The sequence below is a fragment of the Blennius ocellaris genome (genome assembly GCF_963422515.1).
Source record: "Blennius ocellaris genome assembly, chromosome: 7".
NCBI classification, from domain to species: Eukaryota; Metazoa; Chordata; class Actinopteri; order Blenniiformes; family Blenniidae; genus Blennius; species Blennius ocellaris.
Window position 1 is genome coordinate 29486845 of NC_137656.1, and position 20752 is coordinate 29507596.

A 20752-nucleotide genomic window follows, 5' to 3' on the forward strand; every position below is an offset into this window, starting at 1 on the left:
CAGTGGGATTGCCACCTCAGCATGGTGGGACGTGTCGTGCCTCTGTAGCCCTCAAGCTGTGTCAGTCACAGTGTTCTACTCCTAGTGGGGTCGCTGAGGTTGAACAGGTCAGAGGGTGAGGAGTGAATCTCTTTGTTGGGGTTGAGGAGGTGGGCTAAAAACCCTTAAGTTACTTTATTGATCCCCTTGAGGAGATAATTCCTCTGCATGGGACCCATCCTACTCAGAGTTGACCTTAATTACACCTACTAGGAGCAATAAGCTTCCCGGGAAGCAGTCGTGGTTTTCCAAGAGACATCTGTCCTTTTCAAGCACTTAAACACGTTATTGGTCCAAGGGCTTTTCAAGCTCACAGAAACTGTTACTGTAAGGAAGCGAGAGCAGAAAACATGATGTTTATGTCATGAAATAATCCAACTTTTCAACCCAGGGAATTATTGCTATTACTTTGAGTGGTCAGTACTTTAGGTGAGTCTTTAAATTCCTGACTCGTGTTGTGGTCAGCAGGTGATGATCAATCTGAAGATGCAGGTCGGGAGTCAGGGAGGCCGCCCGGGTCCCATTCATCCTCCTCTCAGGCGGACAGTCATGCATCTCCCAGCCCCGGCCCCCCCACCATGGACGGGTCCTCCTCCAGCCATGACCTCCCTCGTCCTTTCTCGATGTCGCCGTGTTCCGGGGACCGGCTGTCAGGAGACCACATCCTCCACAAGCAGCTCCTGTCCCCTCACTTCAAAAAGGACAGCCTCATGGCTTTCCCCACCGCTCTCTATGCAGCCAAAGTTGCCCTCATGTCGGCCTCTCAGGGCTCAGCGGGGGCGAGCAGCGTTGAGGCCGGCCTGCCCAGTGACCAGTCCGAAAGCGGAAGCTCGACAGCAGGAGACGACGACCAGCTGGACACGGCGGAAATCGCCTTCCAGGTGAAGGAGCAGCTGCTGAAGCATAACATCGGGCAGCGAGTGTTTGGCCACTACGTCCTGGGCCTCTCGCAGGGCTCGGTCAGCGAGATCCTGGCAAGACCCAAACCCTGGAGGAAGCTGACTGTGAAAGGCAAAGAACCGTTCATCAAGATGAAGCAGTTCCTCTCTGATGAGCAGAACATCCTGGCACTCAGGACCATCCAGGTCCGCCAGAGAGGTGAGCGCACCACAACACAGGAAGCACAAACTTTAACACCTTTAAATCTCAGAATAATGAGAGCACATGCAGCAAAAAGTCACTTAATTATATTATTTTTCCTAATCCGCTGTGTCTTAGATTAAATTGTTTGAAGATTTGCAGGATGCCTTGGGAAGCTGCATTGGGTAAAACATGGATTCCAAAACTTTTTGTTAAAGGACCCAAAAATGTATCTTTGGTTAAAAATGTTTTTCCCGCTGCCTACACTTTTTATGTCAACGCTTAAAACTTAGTAGTTCAATGACTACGTTGCGGACTCATTCTAATTGAGGAGCTCCATAAAGCCCAATTTCATCTTGAGTGGGCTGGACTGGTAAAAGAGTGGTATCATAACCTTTACATTTAAATTCTGACGTTTTTCTTTGTTGTGTCAGAGAGTATATGTGATGAAAATGATCATATTTTCACAAATCCAACAATCAGTTTTCATGACATTTTGACAATTTGCTTGGTGGCTTGCCAGGTCGGATTAGATGAGAAGCGTGACTCTTCATGGGGGTGCCATAGCCCCCCCCCCCCCCCCCCACGGTCTTTCTCTGGACAGTCTGAATTGGAGAAAGCAAGAGAGGAAGCTGCTGAGATTTTCATTGGGAGTGACCAGAGTGGGATTAAAGATGAAGAGGTCAGAGGGACAGTTCAGTTTGAGCAGTTAAGAGGCGAAGCTTGACAGGCCAGACGGCTTGGACACGTGCTGAGGAGGGATTCTCCGCTTGTGTTGGATATGGGAAGTTGGGGATGGAGCTGCAGTGCAGGAGGAGAAGAGGAAGACCTTAGATCACATTCATGAATGGAGTGAAGGAGGACGAGGTGAGATGGAGGGAGATGATTTGTTGCAGAGAGCAGCTTCATGATACAATTAGGCAAAGAGATGTTGATAAAACTCGCTTGTAACGTTGACAACTTTTGTGTAACAGTTTCATTAACGTCGATGCTTATTTCCGGCTAATCTTCGGGTTCGCCCACAAGGAAGCATCATTTCTTTGTGCAGCAGCAGTCAGTCCTATATACTATGTACACATGTTGAAATATTTTATTTCAATCCAGGTCAAGTTCAAATCTCCACAATGTTGTTTCCATTCAGAAAATTGGTTGCTTCATATAAGCGTTTTGATGATCTTTTTTGAAAAGCAACTAAGATAACACTTGAGTTGTTAGAAATAAGCTTTAATGTTTAAGGTATTGACAGCTATTGCAGCAACTCCATGTACACGTGCCATCTTGTTTTGGTGGCGTGCTCCTGGACCAGTGAGTGTTTAAATCTTCTAATGTATTTGGGCCTTTTCCTTGACTTCTTCATGGCTTCCTCTGTTTATAGTGTTACTTTTAAACTTTGTTTTCTCCCTAGATTCACAGCTTTTGAAAGTTGAGCTTCCCGTATACTGCAACCTCAGACAGCACGCGCTCAAAGGCAGCCATTGATCTAGCAGTCAAAAGCAAAGCCTTGGAACTGCTCTCTGATCAACCATCCCACTCACCCCCCTCCTCTCTCTCTCTCTCTCTCTCTCTCTCTCCCTGTCTCTATCTCTTTCTGTTACCCTCTGTGGCAGGGAGCATCACTCCACGCATCCGAACTCCTGAAACTGGGTCAGACGACGCCATTAGGAGTATCCTAGAGCAGGCCAAGAAGGAGATCCAGTCCCAGAGGGGAGGTGAGGATCAAACTGCAAGTCATAACTCAGAGTTAAAAGCCCTATTGATTGGGGTTTTTTTTTAAATTCTTTTATTTATTGACAATGATTTTTATTATTTATTTTGATCACTACTCTAATTGGTCTGAATTTCAAAGGTGATTTGTGTGAGCACCAGTGTCAAGAAGTGGGTCTTTCTTCTTCAGGGGACGGGAAGTCATCTCTAAACAGCTCATCGGGGAGGAGCAGTAACGGTGCCGGGAGCAACTCTGACGAAACCATCAAAACCATCCTGGAGCAGGCCAGGCGGGAGATGGAAGCCCAGCAGCAGGCCCTGATGGAGATGGAGGTTTGTGGGCGGGCCTCGACAGCCAGCTCGGGGGTTCAGGTGGAACGTCTGGGGCCGCCTGAGCGCTCCAGGGGTCTGCCTCTACCCATCTCCATCAAACAGGAGGAAGGGGGCTGCGTCAGCGTCTGCATGGCCAGCTCCATCAGCAGCCCCCAGACTCCTCTCAGCGTCCTGTCGCCCGCCGCCTTTGTCCAGAACATCATCCGCAAAGTCAAGTCTGAGATCGGCGAGGCGGGTACCTATTTCGATCAGCACTGGTCTCAGGAACGGGGACCTCTGGGGCTCGGAGGGAGCTCCCAGCCCTTCAATTCAGTTTCGCCCTCACTGTCTTCCTCCTCCTCTGGGCCGTCCGCACTGCACCGGCCGTGGCCCCGTCTGGACAACGGCGAAGGCCTCCCCAATAGCGAAGAGGCCTCGGCCGCCGAGGACGAGCTGGGCCTGGGCCGGCCGGTGGAGGTGAAGGTGGAGTCGGACACCTCGGTGAGTGGCGAGTCTCCGGGCCCCGTGCCGGGACGCCTCTCCTACTACCCTGCGTACATCCCCCGCGCCCTGAAGCCCACTGTGCCACCACTGACGCCAGAGCAGTACGAGATGTACATGTACCGGGAGGTGGACACCATCGAGCTGACGAGGCAGGTGAAAGAGAAGCTGGCGAAGAACGGCATCTGTCAGAGGATCTTTGGTGAAAAGGTCAGACGTTGCTCTTTCATTCTGCAAAACAAACCACCCTGAAATACCAGAATCTTTTATAACAGCCAGAGATAAGACAGATGAACACATGAACGACCAGGCTGCTGCTTGCCAAGGAAGAGGGAGGGATCTACCGCCCTCTGGTCTGTGTCCCTCCTTCTTTCACTTTACCAGACACGACATTTTAAATAAATGACTCTTTAACGTTTAAGTAACGCCTATGTGTTGAGAATGAAATGAACTCTAATCTCAGGCTGCACACACAGGTTTTAATCTTTTTTGAATTCACAAATTCCTAATTGTTATCGAGAACTGTTGAAATTAAACAAATCAATATAAAGTACGTTACGAGTTCACGGTTTAGGGAGACTTGATTGACTTAATGCAATGATGTAATGTACACAAAATAGGTATTAAACCATGATTATTGTTTGCAAGGATTTATTCTATACTTTTAACTGGGACCGGTAAACATATTTCATTACTTTCCTTTGGATCTGCAGCTATTTACTATTTTAAAAGTAGAGGAAATCAGGGATTTCAAGTTATGCTACTTGGTGTGAAGAAAACAGTGTTTGCTCTGACTGTGAATTTAGAGCAGCCGGCTCAAACATAAGGCCTGCGGGCCAAAACCCGCCCACAAAAGGCTCCAATCCGGCCACTAAACCACAACGAACATTGTAAAATTCTCAGAAAGAATAGAACTGCTAACAAATTTTTAGTTCAGATTTGGAAACAGACTTTTAAAAATGTATAGTCTGGGTCACAGCAAAGAAAAACTTTAGAGTGTAAATGTAGAGGCATTATGGTGCTATTTTAATTGGTCTGACACTGTACGACAATGAAAAACTATTAGACTAACTGTGAGACTAACAGTGTGTTGACAATATATAAACTCTGCTGACCTTCACCCTTTATTAGGTGAAATGCAGATGTTGTATTTGATCTCCATTTCGTTTTCTTTCTTCCGAACTAATAATGGTGACTTTCAGAAAACACATAATTGAATAGTTGTGTTAAACATTGTTACAAGTGCTGCTGATTGAATTTATAGAATTGAAAGAAAATGTCTCTACATTTCTCATTATACGTCAAACTGTCTGGTATTTTTCTCTACTGCTTTGGCAAAACATCTCTTGTTCACTGTCGGATTGGATGATTGATGCATTCAAAGTGAAAATGTGATAGAAGGAAAATAAACCTCACACTATGCTTGATCATGATTTTAAATCGTGCAATACGGAGTACGTCTGTATTCCAAATAGATCTTAGAGGGTTTTATTGTTTGTCATATTTAGGCTACTTTAAAGATTGTTGGACTTTAAGGATTGATAGATACTCATACGTTATCATGAAATATTTGAATATCAATGTTATTTGTAATAACTTGTATCATTCAGACTACATTTTTCTATATAAAATAATTTTTTATACTGTTTTCACAAATATCATAAAAATAAAGAATTAAATATGCCTTGAGATCTCTCCTCAATTAAAGGATGAAGCTTTAGATTTTTCAGTACTTGCAATGATTGCATGTTCTACACTTATAGATCTGTACAGTAGATCATTTTATGTTTTAAGCAGGGATGCACCAATCAGGTTTTCTGCTGCCGATCACCGATACCGATCACATGGATTGGCTGTAAATTTTTCAATTTAGTTATGATGAGTGCCACTGGCTAGATGATTTGGAAAAAAAGAACTTTAAACCTTAATCACCTTAATTTAGACAAAAGGATATTTTTACTTTTTCAAGAGAAAAAATACAAAAACCTTGTAAAGAACAAGTGAAAAACACTGAAGTTGACCTGCTATCAGTAATGCAATCTTTAACAGATTGACAATATTAAGGCTCTCAACAGGATAAATAGTGCAAAAAAAAAAGTAATAAATATAAGGCAATATATCTCAACACTGCCTCAATCAAATAATGTCAAAGAAAAAAACAACTTAATGTCTATCTTTCTTATAATTTACCAAAGAAATGTCTAAATCTGCATCAATCCAGTGACTGTGAAACCTCAGCATTGATCCTTAAATCACTGGTGAAACACTGTGGAGCTCTAACGGAGCTACGTCAGGACTCTGTGTGGAGCTCTAACGGGGCTACGTCAGGACTCTGTGTGGAGCTCTAACGGGGCTACGTCAGGACTCTGTGTGGAGCTCTAACGGGGCTACGTCAGGACTCTGTGTGGAGCTCTAACGGGGCTACGTCAGGACTCTGTGTGGAGCTCTAACGAGGCTACGTCAGGTCTCTGTGTGGAGCGCTAACGGGGCTACGTCACTACACTGTGTGGAGCTCTGGCAGGGCTACGTCACTACACTGTGTGGAGCTCTAACGGGGCTACGTCAGGACTCTGTGTGGAGCTTTAACAGAGCTACGTCACTACACTGTGTGGAGCTCTAACGGAGCTACGTCAGTACATTGTGTGGAGCTATGGCAGGGCTACGTCACTACACTGTGTGGAGCTCTAACGGGGCTACGTCAGTACGCTGTGTGGAGCTCTGGCAGGGCTACATCACTACACTGTGTGGAGCTCTAACGGGGCTACGTCAGTACACTGTGTGGAGCTCTGGCAGGGCTACGTCACTACACTGTGTGGAGCTCTAACGGGGCTACGTCAGGACTCTGTGTGGAGCTTTAACAGAGCTACGTCACTACACTGTGTGGAGCTCTAATGGAGCTACGTCAGTACACTGTGTGGAGCTATGGCAGGGCTACGTCACTACACTATGTGGAGCTCTAACGGGGCTACGTCAGTACACTGTGTGGAGCTATGGCAGGGCTACGTCACTACACTATGTGGAGCTCTAACGGGGCTACGTCAGTACACTGTGTGGAGCTCCCCGCCGGACTCTCCTCCTCCCAGCTGCCTCCCAGGTCCTCGACCTTCCCGCCGGGTCCCAGAGCTCCCAACAAGTCAGCAGATGAGCCGAACCAGCTGTGTCTCTACTGCATCGAAGCTGGACATCTTTGGGACTCCTGCCTGAGCCTACCAAAAAGATGCGGCTCGTCAGTGACCAGGAACCCTATCTCCCGTATCCCGAGTTTCTCTGCCCCCACTGGGATCAACACCCTTCCAGCACTGGTGGACTCGGGAGCTGACGACAACTTCGTGGACGCCGAGGTGGAAGCCCAGCTCCTATTGCCGCTGGAGCTCCTGCCTTCTCCCCAAAGCATCAATGCCCTGGATGGCTGATTTCCCGGCTTACCCACCACACGACAGCTCTCACCCTGATCATCTCCAGGAACCACCGAGAGACTCTCAAGCAGCTGGTGATTGCTTCTCTGGTCATGCCCCTCGTCCTCGGTTACCCTTGGCTGCACCAGCATAACCCACACCTCAACTGGAGGAACTCTTCAATCATCAGGTGGAGCCTCCAGTGTCATTCCCAGTGCCTCCAGTCCGCCGAGTCCATCTCCTGTTCCCGTTCTCCAGCTCAGCCTCCTGATCTGGCTGCGGTCCCCTTGGAGTATCATGAGCTGGCGCCGGTCTTCAGCAAGGACCTCGCTTGGACTCTCCCTCCTCACCGGCCCTATGACTGCTCCATTGACCTGCTTCCTGGGGCTCCGCTGCCGGCGGCGCGCCTCTACAACATCTCGCGTCCCAAGAAGGAGGCGATGGAGACGTACATCCAGGAGTCACTAGCTGCTGGCCTCATTCGCCCTTCATCAGGAAGCAGCAGGATTTTTCTTTGTAAAGAAAAAAGATGCCACTCTCCCTCCCTGTATTGACTTCAAGGGCTTGAACGCCATCACAGTGAAGAACAGGTCACCTCTTCCCCTCATCTATCCCTCCTTCGAACCCCTCTGCGAGGCCCAGGTATTTACCAAACTGGACCTCCGGAACGCATACCATCTCGTTCGGATCAGGGAAGGAGATGAATGGAAGACGGCGTTCAACACCCTGCTGCGACATTTCGAGTACCAGGTGATGCCGTTTGGACTCACAAACGCAATGGCGGTGTTCCAGACATTCATGAATGATGTCCTCCGGGACATGCTTAAAAAGGTTTTTTTGTTTACTTGGACGACATCTTAGTTTTCTCCCGCTCACTGGAGGAGCACCAGGTACACGTCCACCTGGTGCTCCAACGCCTCCTGGAAAACCGGCTGTATGTCAAGCCAGAAAAATGTGAGTTTCACGCCACCACCGTGCAGTACCTGGGCTTCATTATTCCACAGGGGCAACTCCGTCCGGACCCGGCCAAGGTTCAAGCCATCGCGGGGTGGCCCATCCCCACGACCCGGAAGGAGCTATTGAAATTCCTGGGATTCACCCACTTATACCGCCAATTCATCAGGGACTACAGTAGCGTAGCTTGTCTCCTACCACAACTGACCTCCACAGAGGTTCCATTCCGGTGGTCGGAGGAAGCAGCTGCAGCGTTCACCCGGCTGAAAACCCTCTTCACCAGCACTCCGGTTCTGCTTCATCCAGACCCCTCTCGGCAGTTCGTGGTGGAAGTTGATGCCTCCGAAACTGGGATGGGAGCTGTGCTCTCCCAATGACATCCTGGCTCCCACAAGCTCCACCCCTGTGCCTACTTCTCCCGCAGGCTCTCTCCGGCCAAGAGAAACTATGATGTAGGGAACCAGAACTGCTGGCGGGGGTGTGGGCTCTACAGGAATGGAGACACTGGTTGGAGGGCGCTACTGTACCGTTCATCTTATGGACAGACAATAATAACCTGGAGTACCTTTGCTCAGCCTGCAGGCTCAACTCCCGTCAGACGCGCTGGTCCCTCTTCCTGAGTAGGTTCAACTACACTCTGTCCTTCCGACCTGGATCCCAGAACATCAAACCCGATGCCCTGTCCCGGCTCCACTCCTCCCCTCCCTCCCCTGAGTCGCCGGACCTCATCATCCCGTCATCATGTATCCTGGGTGCTGCCAACTGGGACATTAAAGCGACCATCCGGGAGGCTCAGGGGGCAGACCCAGATCTAGGTACCAGTCCCCCGGATCGCATCTATGTTCCAGACTTCGTGCGCTCCCAGGTCCTTCAGTGGGGTCATCACTCCAATCTCACCTGCCATCCTGGAACCATCCGCACCTTCTCCTTCCTGCAGCGACATTTCTGGTGGCCTAGCATGGCCCGGGAGCTTTGGGAGTTCGTCGCAGCCTGCTCCGTCTGTGCTCGCAGTAAGTCCTCCTCATCAACCTCCTTCTGTCCTTCTGCAACCATTGCCGATTCCCGGTCGGCTCTGGTCCCACATCGCCGTGGACTTTGTCACCGGGCTCTCGCCTTCTGATGGGAACGCCAACATCCTGACCATAGTGGACCGTTTTTCGAAGTCCGTCCAGTAGGTTCCTCTCCGGAAGTTTCCGACTGCCCATTAGATGGCCGACCTCCTGGTCCTCCATGTATCCAGGCTCCATGGCATTCCCAAGGACAATGTGTCCGACTGGGAACCTCAATTCACCTCTCGGGTATGGAAAGCCTCCTGCTTGGCCCTGGGGGCAACGGCCAGCCTCTCCTCTGGATATCACCCCAGACCAACGGCCAGACGAAGCGGGTGAACCAGAACTTAGAAGCGGCTCTCCGGTGCATGGCTGCGTGGTTTCCTTCATCCTGGAGCGCCCACCTTCCATGGATTAAATATGCCCACAACTCCCTCACCTGCTCAGCCACTGAAATGTCGCCGATCATGGTGTGTAACGGTTTTCAACCTCCCCTCTTCCCAGATCAGGAGCTTGACGTGGCTCTCCCCACGGTCAAGAACCACCTACGTAAAGTCCGAGAGGTGTGGAAATCTGCCAGGGTGGCGCTCTCCTGAGCTGCGGAGTCCAAACAAGCGACTCGCGGACCGTCACCGCACTCCTGCTCCGGACTACAGACCTGGGCAGATAGTGTGGTTGTCCTCCCGAGACCTTCCCCTCCAGGTAGAATCGCTGAAGCTACATTGATCCATTCCCAGTCTCCAAGGTGATCAACCCCACTGCTGGCCGCTTCCAGCTTCCCGACTCCCTCAAGGTATACCCAAAGTTCCATGTCTCTCTCCTCAAACCAGTCTCATCTAGTCCCCTTTGTCCTCCTGCTGACCCCCCGCCACCCCCACGGATCCTCAATGACCATCCTGCCTTCACCGTGTCCAAGATCCTGGATGTGCGTCCTCGGGGTAGGGGTTTCCAATATCTGCTAGAATGGGAGGGGTACGGTCCAGAGGAGCGGTCCTGGCTTCCCCGTCGGCTCATCTTGGATGAGACACTCATCTCAGACTGCTACGCCGAGCATCTGGATAAGCCGGGTAGGCCCCCAGGTGGTGACCATTGAGGGGGGGGGGGGTTCTGTGAGGATCCACACCTCGCTCCAGCACCAGATCCTCCTCACTGACACTTCTGCAGGTAATTTACTAATTGATTGCTCCACCTCTTAAGCCTTGTCCGGTGCCAGATGATTGAGTTCTCACGTGAGTCACCAGCTTTACTCGTGCGCTCCATGGCTCCCAGCTCCAAGCGCCCCCGGCCAACCTCCTCTCAGCACAGCGCTTCCCCTTGCTGCAGTCCTCGCGTGCTTCATGGCTCCCCACTCCGAGCGTCCTCGGCCAACCATCTCCCAGTGCAGCGTTCCTCCCTGTGGCGGTCCTCTCACCCGTGAGCTCTGCACTCCGGAGTCTCCAGTCCCCGTCTCCCAGGTCTTGCAATTTAAATAAACTTTTGTTAATTGTACCTGCTGTGCCTCTTGGTCTGCTTCTGGGTTCAGAACAATGCACTCCAGCTCCCAGTCTTAACAGTTTGCAGCCGCGCGCCTGCGCAGTGTGAAGGAAATGGGACGGGGTTTTTGTGATCGGGAATGAAAGGCATTGATCGGCAAATGCCAATCACATATTTTCCACGGAGGTCAGCCGATAATTATTGGTGGCCGATCGATCGGAGCACCCCTCGTTTTAAGCTTTTTAATGCATGTTGATTTAGAATCTACTTACTTTATTTCTTTGTATTTGTTTTCACAAAACATTCAAAATGTAAAAGTAGTATTTGCAATAGCTGGAGAAATTCAGACAACACAAAATATCAAGCAAACCTCAATAAATACAGTTTAATTATTCCTGCAAACAAAGCAAAAACTCATCAGTGTGAATGAAATAATTGCCTCCTTCAGATGTAATAACAGGCCTCTGCAGCCCTGAGCTTCTTATCGCTTGATAATAGTGTTTCACGTTGCAGTGGAAATGTTCTTGCTCGCTCCTCGGATATTTCTCGTCACAGAGCAGATTTCATGCTTCCCGTCATGATAATATCAAATCCCACACCATCACACCACAAACATCACATTTGACTGTTTATACGATGATCAAACCAACAGTTGCTTTGTGTAGGTGGCGTCGCCGCACTTAAAGAAAATTGTGATCAGTCTGAAAAGCTCACTTTGCGCCAGATGTCTGAAAACGTCCCTTTTTTATTACCCTCTATGTGAAGCATTGTCCTGAAAGCCTTCAGGTGCTTTTATCCAAATGTGGAACACCAGCAGGGTTTTCCTTTCTTTCTTTTTTTTTACTTCCCTTTGAATCCTGTTTTTTTTTTTGCCTCTTTCTTGTCGTCCGGGCCATTACCACTGTTTTTATGTGAGCGGAATACTTTTGGATGAGCTGTCATTTCTGCCCTTAAAAAACTTCTGAGAGGCTGTGGTGTGGGTTTTACTGCAGCACAGTTTTCCTCATATAGACACACACACACACACACACACACACACACACACACACACACACACACACACACACACACACACACACACACACACACACACACACACACACACACACACACACACACACACACACACACACACACACACACACACACACTTTGCTCAACTACAAGCACAGATACATGTGTAATAAAGTGACCTGCTCATGCTGAAATACTGATTCAGCTCCTTTATTTAAGTAGGGCACGACACAGTAGGTACTGACTTCTCTTTGAGATTCATAAAATAAAATGTACCAAATGGATCAATCAATCAATAAACTGGTCAATGAAGAATCAATAACTTAATGGATGCAAGAATCAATAGATGAAGCAATAATTTAATCAATGGATACATCGATAACTTAATCAATAAATGAATCAATGAACTAATCAATACACAAAGAAATGCAGCACAAAGTCCATCCATTTTCTATCCAGCGTCATCTGGCTCAGGCTTGTGGGGAAATGGATCTGAACTAAGATTAGAAAGCTGAAGGCTGATTTATCCTCCATAAGAACAAGAATAAAGTTGGGCAGTGTGGGGTCCTGCTGAACAAAATGATGTCATTTCCTTCATCCAGATCTTTCTGGCCAAAGAAATTCAGCTCAGCTTTTCCAACTGTCCAGGCCAAACTGTGTAGGTGCTGCACTGTCGAAACTTCGGCACTGACATGTGCTGGCCATGCGTGTTCCAGCTCGCTCATCACTATCAGTCTTATTTCATATCGGTCGTCATTACTGTCTGAGCGCCACAGCTCTTTCACATGTCTGAGTGCATACTTACGTGATGCACCTGAACACATCACGAAAAGCTCCTGCAGTTGAAACCGGACAAACATGGCACTCGGACAAAAAACTCTCTCTTTTATTGCTGAAACAGTTCAGAGAAATGTATTTCTGAAAGCACCGGAGGCGAGAAATTAAGTGCAGTTGAAATGTTAAAACTCAGTTTCACAGACGTGTGGCGGCTGTGAGGGGGCGTGGCCTGCTGTGAGGGGGCGTGGCCTGCTGTGAGGGGCCTGTGAGTTTGACAGCTTCTTATCAGGGTATGAATTGTCCTGCAGAAAAAAACATTTCTTTTGGCAGCTGGCTGACGTCACTGCAGAATTTTCTTCTTGTTCTTATGGGTTGAAAAAAGGAGTGTGCAGGGGCCTTGAGGCTGGTGAAAGTGAGAATCATACACCACAAAACCCTTACAAATACTGCTAGAAATTAAATCAAACTGCAATTTACTCAAATGAAATGTCATTATCGAACACTTTGGAATGATTATACATTATCTGTTTAATAAAGAGATAAAATATTATTTACGATAATATTACTACTTGACCATCATTTTTACGATTTAACAATAAAAATACCTTCATTGTTGGAATTTGTTGAATTATTATCAACTTCTGCAGACATTCGCAAACATTGAAATATCGCACATTTTTGTACTTTTGCCTACAAAATAGTGGTTATGAGATCCAGTTAGATCAAAAATGCAATGTAAAACTTGAAAACAAAATTCATTGTCTTGCTCTCAAAAACATTGATAAGGAATTTAATTAATCATCCATTTGTTAATGACATATATTATTTTCACATATTCTATATTTTACAGTTCTGTGTGATTTCTTGGTTTGGATCACAATTCACCTCATTCTTTACTATTAGAGCTTTAAAAGCTTGTAATACTCTTGATATCCGCCTCAACAATTAACCCACATGTGTTCTCGTGTATGTGTAGACATTTTGAGACATTGACACATAAGTGAATCTATTTATCAGCAAAATGTAATATTGTCCTTACAGCCATGCAGAACTCTGCTCAGCTGTTTTGTTTCAAGCACTGACATGCAGCCACGGTGGAGCTCATGACAGAAAGCCTGTCAATGTACAACTCTGTAGTTTATTTGGCTTTTTTTTCTCCTGAACTAAACGTCTTCATGTTCAACAGAACTTCTGCTGGTTTAGCCCCAGAAAATATGACTTTATTTCCAGAAAAAAATCCCTGGGGGTCTTTTCCCAGGCACCTCTGTGATGTGTCAGGTTTTTTTTCTTCCTCTGGAGTGGATGAAGTATAACAAGTTTCCTGGAGTAGATGTGGACTTTTTTTCACCTTTTCTTTTTTTTTTATGAAATATGCTTCAGGTTCAAATCCACTGAAAACTGAAGCACTGTGGACATTTGTGATATGCTGGATCCCTCTAGTGGTTGTTTGCTAGAAGTGCACAATTCAAGTTTCATGAGAGGAGCATGAGTAAAATTCACTCAGAGAATCAATGTGATCTTGTTTATTTAGACATTTAATGTTTTTTCAAAATGCTTTTTTTTTTTTTCTGTATATGCAGCACACGATTACCAGTGTGTCAGCCCACTCTCCCCAAACATAGACTTCTTCTATAGTATAGTCAGTATAGTATCTTCTGTACCAGGGGTCGGAAACCTTTATTGCTCAGAGAGCCAGTTGGTCCCGTGAGCCACACACACACCCACATGCACCGCAGTCCAACTCTGATATTACGGTGAGTAATGACAAAGAATCACACTTGAGAAAAGCTTATACTTTACAACAGACATTCACATCAGTCTTTTAATTTGACAATCCCACAGGAAGACCATGCCAGGAGGACACGACACACAAAACCTTCTTCACTGCTGGTTGACAACTTACAACTAATAAACTAAACTACATGAACTAAGCAACAAAAACACAACACAATTATTACCAACACTACAAACCTAACATAACCCCCAATAATTACATTTAAAACAGGACAAACAGAAACTCCCATAATGCATTGCAGCTCTCAGCTCCTTTATTGCTACACATTAGAATGGAAGATAAATGTGGGAGATGTGGATTGTTAGAACCATGAGTGTGATGGTGTGTCTTTAATGTCCTGTAGTTGTTGTGTAATTCACTAGAATGTTCCGTCACTCTCAACAAGTCTGTGATGAACCTCCTGGAACTGTCGGCGCTCCACAGCTGCCATTATTGTTGCGTAATGACGTTACATCGCGCGTCGTTCACGACCCGCCTACATTTGACCACTCTTTGTAGCGGGACTGCGCAACGCAATTTGCTCTGGGTGCCTTACCTCCCATACACCCCGCTCCGGGATGAACTGCAGTGGGACGGAGGCTCAAGGAGCCGCAGTGGAGGGACCAAAGAGTCGCATGAGGCTCCGGAGCCGCGGGTTGCCGACCCCTGGTCTATACTGTTTAATCCTGTGATGAAACAGGATAGACACTGGAGGCGATCCCAGATAACTATGTGCGAGGGCAATTGAAAAAATGATAGCCCCACATCCTCAGTGGAACAGGTCATCTGGTTCTACTCTCATAGTTTAACAGAATCTATCGAAGAGTATGACTTTGGCCATGTTTTGTTGCCGAAAACACAAAACAATGTTATTTCTGGGGTATTTTAGTTTTTTGGTTGGGACCTTTGAGGTGACTTTCTTGGCATAATTGACCTCTAAAAACATAACATGGACAAATAAATAAATGCCCTGACTGCCTGTACACAGTATGTGCAGTGGTATTTATTAACATGGTGTGCAGACTGTGTTTCACCGCCACACGGTGTTGACCTCTGGTTGTTCGACAGGTGCTGGGACTCTCTCAGGGCAGTGTGAGCGACATGCTGTCCCGCCCTAAACCCTGGAGCAAGCTGACCCAGAAGGGCCGGGAGCCCTTCATCCGCATGCAGCTGTGGTTACTGGACCAGCTGGGCCAGAGCCTCAGCCAGCCGCCCAGCCAAGGCCACGCTCAGGGTGAGCGCTCACACTCGCTCTCCAGCTGACATGACAATGATGCGGAGATTAAATAAACTCACAATTTCCTTTATCCCTCCAGATAAAAGCCCAGTGACGGCCCAGTCCTCGCCCTCCCCACCCCCCAGCCCTGTGGAGAGCCACCCAAGCCCCCTGGTGGAGCCCGTCAGCCTCTCTCTGGAGAGCAGCAAGGAGAACCAGCAGCCAGAGGGTTTGGGCTTGGGTTTGCCCCCGCACCTAGAGGGGGGCAAACCCACCCCCAGCCTCATGGCGCTGCACCAGCCCAGCACCCCGCTGGGCATCCAGGAGCTGGTGGCCATGTCTCCAGAGCTCGACACCTACGCCATCACCAAGAAGGTCAAAGAGGTGCTGACGGACAACAACCTGGGTGTGTGTGAGATCATGGCGAACCTCCTATGAAGCTCGAGGGAGACGACAGGCTGACATTTGCTGTGGTTTGGTTTCCTTGCAGGGCAGCGCCTCTTCGGGGAGACCATCCTCGGTCTCACTCAGGGCTCGGTGTCAGACCTCCTGTCCAGGCCCAAACCCTGGCACAAACTCAGCCTGAAGGGCCGCGAGCCCTTCGTGCGCATGCAGCTTTGGCTCAATGACCCTCACAATGTGGACAAGCTGAGGGCCATGAAGAAGATGGAGAAGAAAGGTGTGTGCGTGTGTGTGTGGGGGGGGGGGGCAGACTGCATGCTGGGATGTTTTCATGTGTACGTTGGAATGTTTTCTCATGTTGAAACCCTCTGTCTGCCCCGCAGCCTACCTGAAGAGGAGGTACGGTCTGCTGAGCACTGGCTCGGACAGCGACTCGCCCAGCACCCGCTCTGAGTGCATGAGTCCGGCTCTGGCGTCGCTGGACCTGTGCCCCTACAGCCAGGTGAAGAAGCCCCGTGTGGTGCTGGGAGCCGAGGAGAAGGAAGCCCTGAGGAAGGCCTACCTGCTGGAGCCGTACCCGTCGCAGAACACCATCGAGATGCTCGCCTCACAGCTGCACCTGAAAACCAACACCGTCATCAACTGGTTCCACAACTACAGGCCAGTCCGCCGCTCGACTCAGTCCTCTCAGCTCATGAAGATAGTGTTTCTTGTATATTGTGTGATAAGTCATGAGGCCGAGTGAGTTCAAAGCTGGCCGCTGACTTTCTGGTGTCTTCTGGTATCCAAATTCTGGCTTTTGGAAAAACAGGTATAATAATTTGTTTCCCACTGAGCCTGTTTCAGCTTCGAGAACACTGCGATACAAGAAATGTCAAATTTGTAATTCATCATTTAGAATTATGGAAATATGGAGACTAAATTCGTTTTGAGAAAAAAAATATATGCATTTAAGATAAAGTTGCATATTACATACATTTTTGTCTTTGTTTGATTTTGTCTATGCTGTAATTGATTTTTTATTATAATATTGTTAAAAAGTACATTATAATTTTAATTACATCATAGATATGGAGGTCTGTAATAGACTTGACTTTTGCTGAAATGACTACATAAATAAATAAAAAAACAGTTTAGTTGCTACTGGCATTTGAAGTTTGTATATATGGAAAAAAAGAGAGGAGAGACGTCGCCCTGTAAGACGCAGCCGGGGCCCCACCGTGGAGCCAGGTCTAGGGTTGGGGGCTCATGTGCGAGAGTCTGGTGGACGGTCTCTTGCATGGGGGACCCTGCCGGGCTCAGCCCAAAGGGACGACGTGGGCCCCTCCTCCTCATCCTCCTGTGGACCCACCACCCACGGAGGCTGCCGTAGGGGTCGGGTGCAGTGTGGATTGGGTGGCAGTCGATGGCAGGGGCCTCGACGACCCGATCCCCGGACACAGACTCTGGCTTTGGGGACATGGAACGTGACCTCGCTGGGGGGGAAGGAGCCCGAGCTTGTGAGGGAGGTTGAGAGATACCGTCTAGATATAGTCGGGCTCACCTCCACTCACAGCTTGGACTCTGGAACCCAGCTCCTCGACAGGGGCTGGATACTCCACTTCTCTGGAGTTGCCCGCGGTGTAAGGCGGCGGGCTGGAGTGGGCTTGCTTATTGCCCCACAGCTCAGCCGCCTTGTGTTGGAGTTCACCCCGGTGAACGAGAGGGTTGCGTCCCTACGCCTACAAGTAGGGGACATGTCTCTGACTGTTGTCTCGGCCTATGCACCGAACAGCAGCTCAGAGTGCCCAACCTTCTTGGAGTCCCTGGGAGGGGTGCTGGATAGTGCTCCAACTGGGGACTCCTGTTCTCCTGGGGGACTTCAACGCCCACGTGGCCAATGACAGTGAGACCTGGAAGGGGGTGATTGGGAGGAACGGCCTCCCCGATCTGAACCCGAGCGGTGTTTTGTTATTGGACTTCTGTGCCAGTCACAGTTTGTCCATAACGAACACCATGTTGGAGCACAGGGGTGTCCATTAGTGCATGTGACACCAGGACACCCTAGGCCGGAGGTCAATGATAGACTTTGTGGTCGTGTCATCTGATCTCTGGCCACAGGGGCAGACTAGGACACACTGGAGGGACTATGTCTCTCGGCTGGCCTAGTAATGCTTTGGGGTGCCACCGGAAGGGCTGGAGGAAGTGTCTGGGGTGAGGGAAGTCTGGGCAACCCTGCTGAGACTGCTGCCTCCGTGACCTGGTCCAAGATAAGCGACAGATAATGGATGAATGGATGGATGGAAATATGAAAAAAAACAACAGGAATCATGGTTAATTTTCCATAATATGATGAGCTAAAACTATTAACATTATGAATAATTGTCTTTTTTAAGTTTTGTGATGTTTGAAAGTGAGCATTGGTTAATTGCCATACCTGTTACAAGTTTTTATTTTAATGTTAGTAGTTCTTCTCATCGTATCATTTGTTCTTGACCCAAATTATTATTATTTTTTAATCATACATATATTTCATACTTGCACATGAATATTGAATATTTAGGTTGAAATATCTTTGTGATTATGCTTTATGTCTAAAATGTACTTTAATGGCAGCAATGAGAGCTACAAATGCTTCATCTTTCCTCCCAGGCGGCCAAATTCTGTCCGAATACTTGGGAGGTGTCCAAACTGCAGCCCTGGTTATAACTGAAGTGCATGGTTAATTTTTAATTGGCCTACAGCAAGATATTGATAATATAACAAGAGCAATCAGAGATTTCTGATATCCGCCAAACATTTACCTGGACTCAGAAAAAAAAAAGTTTCCCAGTCACCTCCAAAGTTTTATAGAATCTTCTATGGCCTAATATCTATCTATGGTGAATATGTCGACAAAATCTGTGCAGTAGTTTTGATGTAATGTTGCTAAGAGACATACTGGTAATAAATATATGCCGATGATTTTATGTCCATGGCGGAGGTAACTTATGCTGTACTTCTGAGTCTTAACACTAGGTGGAGCTGCAACCAGTTAAAGGGTTAGCTAACCCAAGCTCATCAAAGAAAAATGTTGCTGCTGGTAAACAGACATTGCAAAAATAAAGAAATGCAAAATATGGCAGGATATAGCAAACATATTCATTATTACTGATATACTTACTAATGTTCATTATTTTTCTGTATTTGAAAAGAAGAAGGTGAAAAGAAGTTTGGGATTGTCTTCAGTGCATCTACCACAAAGGAAAAATACTTTCTCATTTGCTGCAGAAGTTTGATCAAACAAGCAGCTCACACATTAATGAGGGACCTCAAGAACTTGTCTTGGTATGATGGACACTCGTATAACTCCAAGATTTATGGCAGCTAAATTCATAAAAATGTTCATTAAATGTAACCTTATTGATGTAATTCTATCAGATATTAGATCCTGATGAAACCAACGAGTGAAACTGACTCTGAGATGTTGGCCATGTGTCGGCTTGATGCCGCCGTCTAACAGCGGGTGTTTGCGTGCAGGTCCAGGATGCGGCGGGAGGTTCTGATGGAGGGTCTGCCAGACAACGACACGGACGCTGAGCACCACAGCTATTCACCCTCGGCAACGCGAAGCCCAAACTCGGACGGCGAGGAGCAGAGGCTGCGGCCGCCCTCAGGACTTTCACTCCACACCAGCCTTCCTCTCAGCGCCAGCACCGCACTGCCTCATGTCAAACAGGAGGCACCAGACGGAGAGGATGACGGCGAGGAGGGGAGAGAGGGCTCCGTCAAACTGCTCAGAGTTCAGAGTTTTCCCGTGGCCGTGCAGTTCCCACCATTGAAAGGTGAGCGCGAGGACTCGCCCCACCTGGCCAGCCCCCCTCTGAGGCCGGAGGAGGGGGCGAGCGGCCAGGCTCAGGGGTTCTACGCAGCCGTCGTCTCCGTCGATGGCCCCCAGAGGGCAAGCCAGTCTCGACGCGAGGGGGAAGAATCTGGAAAGTCACCCGTTGACCCCGTCAGTTTCAAGGCCTCGTCCGAGCCCTGCCGCAGCAGCCTGGAGGTCTCACTGAACTCCCCCTCCGCAGCTTCCTCACCCGGCCTCATGATGTCTGTCTCACCTGTCCCCTCGTCTTCCGCCCCCATCTCGCCCACGCTGCCCAACCCTCCATCCACGAGCACTAACCACAGCCTGGACGCCATCCCGCTGCCTCCTTTCCAGAGCCCCAAGCTGAACAGAAGCTCTCAGAGACGCAATGAGAAAATGGCCAACCTCAATAACATCATCCACAGGCTAGAGAGAGCAGCCAATCGAGATGAAACTCTGGAGTGGGAGTTCTGAAAGGCCACTTTAACCAGATCTCCTATGAGTGATGCTCATGGCACGTGGGAGAGTCTCAGCTTTCTGAAGACTTTGAACAGAGCATGGCTCCTAAAGGCCTCTTGTCTCAGACTGATCACTCGTCGGAAACGGGAACACAGACCTAAACACACGGCTACATTTCCAACAAAAACTTAAAAGTTGAGAAAAAAACGAAGTTTATAAATGTGTATCTGTTTTTTGTTTTTGTTTTGATAATGTATACTTCTTTGAATAAACATGGCAGCACTAGCTGTCGTTTTAACTATTGGACTTGACATGAAGACTTTTGCAGCTATGGTGTCATCAAATGTACACTGAAGTTCTGTAGATTGCCACTGGGTGAGATTAAAAAAAGACCCCTGTCTTAAGCCATTAAAAGCACTGTAACTATTTGAAAAGAGACACTGACCAAATTTGCTACTTTTTGAATAGCAATTTTTCAGATTTTGTCTGTAAGACTGGACAGTTTAAGTCAAGTAACATGAAATCTAATTACTGACTGAGGGATAGTCCTTTAAGACTCTAAATATTCAACATCTTGTATGTACTTAGTTTCTTGGTGATATGTTTTGAAATATTTGTAACTCACACGTATGGAAAAAAAGAAATGTGGTTGTACATGTTGTAGAATTGTCTGCAATAGCCTTCTCTAAACCTGATGTAGCATGGTACTCACCTGACCCTGTTATCCTCTGTAGTTAGTCACCTGTGATTATACTTGAGCGAAAACAAGAGAAAAAAAAG

The 20752-nt window shown here is 47.8% G+C and overlaps 1 protein-coding gene across 1 annotated transcript in view; it reads left to right on the forward strand.

Annotated features, from left to right (window-relative positions):
* Positions 1-19987, forward strand: part of cux2b (cut-like homeobox 2b) — a gene marked incomplete at its 3' end in the record, with an annotated part of 161918 nt that extends 141931 nt beyond the window's left edge. The window contains exons 15-22 of the mRNA XM_080500185.1: positions 508-1137; positions 2727-2828; positions 3014-3846; positions 15141-15306; positions 15389-15694; positions 15779-15967; positions 16074-16350; positions 19189-19987. Coding sequence (XP_080356311.1) covers positions 508-1137; positions 2727-2828; positions 3014-3846; positions 15141-15306; positions 15389-15694; positions 15779-15967; positions 16074-16350; positions 19189-19987 — 3302 coding nt within the window. The remainder of the gene's footprint in view (positions 1-507; positions 1138-2726; positions 2829-3013; positions 3847-15140; positions 15307-15388; positions 15695-15778; positions 15968-16073; positions 16351-19188) is intronic.
* Between the last annotated feature and the right edge of the window lie 765 nt (positions 19988-20752).